Source organism: Panicum virgatum, chromosome 4K, assembly GCF_016808335.1.
Source record: "Panicum virgatum strain AP13 chromosome 4K, P.virgatum_v5, whole genome shotgun sequence".
In the NCBI taxonomy this organism is placed as follows: Eukaryota; Viridiplantae; Streptophyta; class Magnoliopsida; order Poales; family Poaceae; genus Panicum; species Panicum virgatum.
The window spans coordinates 42,969,017-42,975,997 of NC_053139.1; the positions used below are offsets into that span (position 1 = coordinate 42,969,017).

Consider the following 6,981-nt stretch of genomic DNA (forward strand, 5'->3'; position numbering starts at 1 on the left):
ATTAGTCTAGATGGACAAGTGGTGGTCCAGAAGGATACTTTTCGGTATTTAGGATCGGTGCTACAAAAGGATGACGACATTGATGAAGATGTTAGGCATAGAATTTCAGCTGGCTGGTTGAAATGGCGGCAAACTTCTGGCATCCTTTGTGACAAGAGGGTGCCACAAAAGCTAAAAGGCAAATTCTATAGGACAACAATTCGTCCGGCGATGCTATACGGTGCTGAATGTTGGCCTACAAAAAGGTGACATGTCCAGCAACTGAGTGTAGCAGAGATGCGGATGTTGCGGTGGTTTTGCGGGCACACAAGGAGAGATAGAGTCCGGAACGAAGTTATTCGGGATATGGTCGGAGTGGCACCAATTGAGGAGAAACTTACCCAGCATCGGCTGAGATGGTTTGGACATGTCCAACGAAGGCCTCCTGAGGCGCCGGTGCGTAATGGGGTTCTTGAGCGGATCGATAATGTAAAGAGGGGTAGAGGTAGACCTAAACTGACGTGGGATGAGTCGATTAAGAGTGACCTTAAGGATTGGAATATCTCTAAAGAGATAGCTTTGAATAGGAGCGCTTGGAGACTAGCTATCAATGTGCCTGAACCTTAAACTTATTTCTTTCGGGTTTCATCTCTAGCCTACCCCAACTTGCTTGGGAAAAAAGACTATGTTGTTATTGTTGTCGTTGACCTGACGGGAGCTCCCCGTTAGGAGAAATGAGTGCTCTAGTTTGAACTGCAGGGAGATGGTCGGGAAACTCCCGGATAGTTCAAGAATTGCGCGGTCTTCTTGTAAAGTTGCTTCACCCTAAACTTATTTTTCTTTGTTGGAAATAAGGAACCGTGCTAGTAGATTGAGTAATTTAAGATAGGGGGTTAGGTTTTCGTAATTGTCTTCCTGTTAGTAGTTATGGTCTTCATGATGGTTTGGCTTTGTTTTGGGACGAATCAATAAATGTGCCCTGTTATATTGATGTTCTGATTTGTGAGAGAAAGACTAATGATTTAGTCTGCTGCTGGCTAAATGAAAATACCATGTCATATGGAATAATAATATAGCCCGCTCATATAATGGTTTGGCTACTAGGTTAGCTAGTAGCAAGAAACAAATAGTTAATATTTGTATATCCATACCATCTTGTGTGGTCTATATTTTTATGACCACTCTTCAAACAAGGAGTAAGTGGCCTTTGTCGGAGAATCAGGAGCGACGGTTGTTAGCTAATATTTGTCCAACCGGCGCAAGAGGATCACCTTGTCTTCGCCTTGTTAGCTAATTTTTGTCTAAGAATCAGGAGCTGGCACAGATCAAGGTAAGATAGAATACTTCAGATCCTTGAGATATGACGGAGATAGGATCATGGGATGAAACAGTTTATTTCCCTTGGAAAATTTCCTGTTTCCTACCATGCCAGATCTTCCATAGGATACTGAGAAGCACGGAGGGGAATTCAGAGTTTCAGACTATGCTGAACCCTCTATATATCAAGACATACTTTAAAAAGAAAGCAAAAACTCAATAGGAAAAAGGAGAAACCTTGATGCAGAGACTCATAGCTTTACTGGAAGTAGCTAAGATATTGATGCAGAGGAGATACAACTGAATATATAGCACCACAAAATATTGTGACTATTCTATTGATCGCTAAGGTGCTTCAGTTCCTTCTTCCACGCAACGCCCTGAGGAGGTCATTCATAACCATTGGGGAGCTTGTCATGACATGTTTGTAACCCAGTCTCCATGACTTTATCAATGTTTGCAGCCATGAGCTCGATACACCGAGCCTTGAGCTTCGAACAACCGTGCTGCTCTGCCAGCGCCAGAGCTGTTGCTGCTGTCTCCACGCTGGTGCCGTCGCAGAGCTTGTCTTTGCACATCGATTTGAGCCTGTCAAGTCCATACATGTCCGCAGAAGCGAGCAGATGCAGTGGGATGATGATGCCACCCTCCTGTTGCTCAAGTTCAGGCACCATATCAGTGTAGATGAAATTAAGCATGGCTCGGACCACCGCTGCCTTCATGTCCATGATCTCGACGCGCTGCGAGCGCGCCTCCTTCATGTGGCCAAAGAATTGGGCCATGAACACCGGGGACCTTGATGCCAGTACGGCCTTGTGCACCGCGAAAGACTCCGCGGACACCACAATCGTGATGTCCGATCCCGTCCCCTTGCGCAAGAGCTCACCAAGGTCATGGCCCAGGGACTGCGAGCCGGTGTGCCTGGGCAGAACGTGAGCCGCTGCCGTGTCAGGTACAGGCAGTTCATCTGTGATCACCGTGATGGTGCATTCCACGGTGAAAGAGTCTTCATTGATCGATCCTGACAACTCCAGGGCACTCCTCCTCCGGAGCTGAAGCCATCCGGAGCTCTCCTCGGCGCGCTTGAACGCGTGGGACACCTGGCACTCGACGGCACTGAGGAGCCCGTTCGCGTCTCTGGCATGCGCAACGGCGACGCGTCTCTGACTGGAGCTGGAAGCATCCACCAGGCGGCATTTGAGCGCCGCCTTGACATCGTTCCGGCGCGGCGCGCCGAGGAGGACGAGCTTGAACGCGACCCAGTAATTGCCGTCGACGACGAGGTTCGGGGTGTAGTGGACCTCCCACTCGTACCCGCCCACGGCCAGCCGCTTGGACGGCAGGGAGTCCGTCCTCCCCATGGATCTGGTGGCCGAGTAGCCGTTGATCTTGAACAGGTGAACGGCGCACGCGGCGTCGGTGAGGTTCGAGGACGACGCCCCCATGGATGGACCGCTGCTACTGCGCGGGCGAGGCTATCAGATGTCAGTGTGGAATTCCGACAGTGAGAAGCTCACATAATAAGCTAAAAAAAATTAAAGAAGGCTTCCTAATCCTAAAGGAGAAAGACCCAGAAAAATGTAAATTGTTGGGAATTGGACCTTCAGGAGCAGGCCCAGGCCCGGAGGTTAATCCCGACCTCAAAAACATCTCATAATCTGTTTGCAGGGCCCTGATATATGGGTAATGAATGTGCCCGAAGGATGATTGGCACCTTTTCAAAACCTGCGAAGCTTCGAGGAGATCACCTTCGGGTCACCGAAGATGACGACTGACCACTCGGAGACACAAGTCCAAGGATCAAGACTTGCGAAACTTCGAGGAGATCATCTTCGGGGATCGAAGGTGACGATTGACCACTCGAAAGCACAAGCTCAGGGATCAAGACCTGCGAAGCTTCGAGGAGATCACCTTCGGTCACCCGAAGGTGGCGACTGCCGACTGACCACTCGGAAGCACAACCTTGAAGACGAGAACCTGCGAAGCTTCTCGACTCCGAAGGATATCAAATGCAGAGTGGGACCCGGGCGAAGGTTTGCAGAACCTTCGTCGGGAATATGCGTACATGTAAAACGTGAATACGTGAGAAGGTCGGATTTGTACACCTCTCACCTTGTAATTTTACTCCGAAACCGACTGTAAGTGAGCTGTATATGAGTTGGAAGAGGAAAAATTAGGAAAATTTAGCCGAGGGCTAGGGATATAAATAGCCCCCTCTCTCCACAGTGTACGGGTTGAATTTTCTAGTTATTACTGGAGAATTAAGTGCCTACTTTCATTGCCATTTTCATATTGTTCATGCTTCCTGTTTAGACATCTAAGAAACTAAGATCCCAACATAAATCAATCTTCAAAGACTTCAAGTTGATCGCTTTCAACTTGAACCGCTTAATCTAAAGGGATCCGCCAGTGATATAAAATGTTTCAAGTCTAAAAGAAGGAAAAACAAGGGGCTTGGGGGTTAACTCCACCCTCTCCGGTGGGGGCGAGGACTGGACCGGCGGTGAGATTGGCGGGCGGGCGGCCTCTCACAGGCGCGCTTGGCTGGCGAGGAAGCCGGCGCTCGATTTGGGTCGTGGTCGTCAACTCGTCGTCAACGGGGAAAGTGAAAGGTGGGGGAGACAACTGACGAGGAGTCGAGGAAGAAAAAAAAAACTTGACCCGCGGGGGTGAGACTGTCTCTCGGCATTGTTTGAGAGGTAGAATGACCTTCTCACAGCAGGTCAAGAAAACCCCCGAACCCCTGCCCCACCCGTACGCGGGGGCCCGTCGCCTTGTGAGCGGCATTGTTTGAGAGGTAGAATGACCTTCTCACAGCAGGACAAGAAAACTCCCGAACCCCTGCCCCACCCGTACACAGGGGGGCCGTCGCCTTGTGAGTTAGGCCATGCTCTACAGTGCTTTGGACGTGGGACAAGCGAGAGAGTTTTTTTCCTGTGCGAACCGGGAATCGAACCCCCGACCTGGTGGTTTTTGTTTCCGCACTCCCACCAGCCGAGCTAGCACTCGTTCACAGGAGTCGAGGAAGAGGAATGGTCGAGAGTGCCACTACTTCGGACGCGGGTCCCACACCATTTCATTCTGTCGAGCGTCCGCCGGCAAACAGTTCATTTCCAGTTTTTTTTAATTAACTAGTTAAGGATAAAAAAACAGTTCATTCGATCTCTTGCTCACTCAGAAGTCAGAACCAAGGCACGGGACATCACCAGCAGACATTCTCTAAAGAATTCGAATACCACAGCCAATCTTTCTAATGAAATGCTTGCAGGGACAAGCTTTCAGATAAAAAAAAAATCAGTCACAATGGCTCGCTTAGCAATAAGGATAAACACTCAAATGTTCAGACTTTGGATAAGAGAAAATTACAGACGAGTTCCATTACACGGTCCATGTATATAACTCTCCCACGTGCTAAATGCACGCAGTAATTAACTTGCTCATATACATACCAGATTTTTTTTCCGAATAATGTAAGGCAGATTGCCACTTAACCTAGTGTTACTAGATCTCATAGACGATAGTACTACCAAATCTTGAAAATTTGTGTGCTTCTTAACTCTTGATCAGTTCTTCCTTCCGTGCACAGCCTTGAGGAGGTCGTTCATAACAGACGCCATGAGATGGCTATACCCCTCGGTCGCCGTGGCGGCCTCAAGGTTCGCAGCGATGATCTCGACGCACTTGGCCTTGAGATGCGAGCACCCGTGCTGCTCCGCCAAGGCCAGCGTCGCCGCCGCCGTCTCCACGTTGACGCCATCGTAGAGCCTGTCCTCGCAGATCAGCTTGAGCCTGTCGATCCCGTACCTGTCCGCGGCGACGAGGAGGTGCTGCGCGACGGCCGCCCCGTCCTCCGGCCGGTCGAGCTCCGGCGCCGAGTCGGTGTAGATGAAGCGGAGCATGGCTCCGAACACCGCCGCGTCCATGTCCTTGATCTCGATCACCTGCAAATGCTTCTCCTTCATGCGCCCGAAGAACGCCGCCGCGAAGACCGGGGATCTCGAAGCGAGTATGGCCTTGTGCGCTTTGAAGGACTCGCCGGACACGGCGAGCGTGACGTCGGCTCCCGTCCCCTTCTGCAGGAGCTCGCCGAGGTGATGGTTCAGACCGGAGGACGGGAGCAGATGATCTGCTGGGCGATGGGTGGTTGCTTTGTTACGGAGTTCTCTGAGAACCTTGAGCGTACACTCCACGGTGAACGCATCATCTTGGAGGTAACCTGATGTTTGCAGAGAACTTCTTGGCATGAGGGATCCTAAATAATGGCATTCCCCTGAGCGCAACTTAACTGTCGAGGAAATCCCCGACGATGGCTTGATCTTCCCGCCAGGATCTATTAACCGACAGCTGAAGATGGCATTGACATCGCTGACCGTGCGCACTTCACTACGGAAGAGGAGATTAATCGCAACACTATAGTAGTCACCCCAGATCTTGTTTGGAAGCACTTGAACCTCCCAATCGTATCCACCGAACTTCCACTTCCCCGACGTGAGGACCTCGTGTTCGGCCATGGCAGCTGTCAAAGAAAACCCTTGGATCTTGATCTGTTTCGACGAGTGAACAACCTCAGTGAGCGTCTCCGCTGCAGAAGGCATCTCGCGTAGTAGTAGTAGAAGGGCAGGGAGGGGAGGAGGGAGATACTACAGTGAGACGATGAGAGGCTGCTGAGAGCGATGGTGAAACGTACGATGAAAGAGTACTGTGCAATTTATACATGGGCTGCGGCGCCTCTTCAGAGTTGAAACCGACGACTGCTCGGCTGATGATTGACCGTCAGAGTTAGCACACTTGTGCTCTGCCACCTTGGACGTTCCTGATTCCCAACGCGCCCACGCGGCGTTTGGTTCTTCGCCTTAAAAAACGCCACTTCCCCAACTTCCCGTAGTATGCGTTTTATACTACCTAATAATATGCTAATATAATGTACCCATAATATGCTACATATACAGTAATTTGGCATCGAGATGCTCAGTATGAATTTTTTTTGGCGACTCAAATTGTTCCTTGTTGCATACTCTCCCCGTCTCGGAAAGACTTCGTTTAGAATTTTTTCAGATATGTTACTAGTACTAGAAAATGACCATGTTACTTTTAATTAACTATAACAGTTATAATCGAAGACCGTGCTGTTTATTTGGTTTTCTAGATTCTCAATAAATGCAAATGCATTGGAACTTGAAAAGTAACATCTATGTAAACATTTGATTGGCTCTATGCCCTTTCCAATGCAATTCTTTCTTGGTATTTGATATTGCTTTAATTAGATGAACTTTACTTCAATCTAAATGAACAATTTTTGTGGGACAAAATTTGAAGACTAAATGAACAATCTTTTCAGAACGGAGGGAGTAGTAATTAGTAGAAAATTTGGCACGGTAGAAAAATGTTGAGTCACCCCAGGAAACAAGTTTTTACAGCCAATTCAAGAAGCAAGCTGTTCATAATTAGCACAAAATTTGTCTCGCTACGTAGAAAATGCTCATGTGATCGTTTCACTTCGCTTTTGATTTTTTTTTAAAAAAAACTCTTGTTCAAGAAAATGCCAATGTTAATTATAATATATTATATTTCCAATGTAGTTTTCATCAATGGAGTTCATAGATTTTACATAATCATGAAACTGGGGATCAAACCTTTTCGTAACATCGTCAGACATAATCTACTTGGTCAGTGAGTATCTCACCT

General features: G+C 48.4%; 2 protein-coding genes across 2 annotated transcripts; both read right to left on the reverse strand.

Annotated features, from left to right (window-relative positions):
* Positions 1 to 1,438: 1,438 nt before the first annotated feature.
* LOC120704171 (BTB/POZ and MATH domain-containing protein 1-like) lies at positions 1,439 to 3,920 on the reverse strand. The gene is made up of 2 exons (XM_039988465.1): positions 3,762 to 3,920; positions 1,439 to 2,757 (listed from the first exon to the last, which is right to left on the reverse strand). The coding sequence occupies exon 2, from the start codon at positions 2,739 to 2,741 to the stop codon at positions 1,686 to 1,688; it is 1,056 nt and encodes a 351-aa protein (XP_039844399.1). The 5' UTR covers positions 2,742 to 2,757; positions 3,762 to 3,920; the 3' UTR covers positions 1,439 to 1,685.
* A 939-nt stretch (positions 3,921 to 4,859) lies between these two features.
* Positions 4,860 to 5,891, reverse strand: LOC120702258 (BTB/POZ and MATH domain-containing protein 2-like). Its single transcript, XM_039985977.1, has one exon. It carries the CDS (start codon positions 5,889 to 5,891, stop codon positions 4,860 to 4,862), a length of 1,032 nt encoding a protein of 343 aa, XP_039841911.1.
* Between the last annotated feature and the right edge of the window lie 1,090 nt (positions 5,892 to 6,981).

Excerpts from the sequence above, each read along its gene's own strand:
- LOC120702258 (XM_039985977.1), bottom strand. The coding sequence starts at position 5,891 with ATGCCTTCTGCAGCGGAGACGCTCACTGAGGTTGTTCACTCGTCGAAA.
- LOC120704171 (XM_039988465.1), bottom strand. The coding sequence starts at position 2,741 with ATGGGGGCGTCGTCCTCGAACCTCACCGACGCCGCGTGCGCCGTTCAC.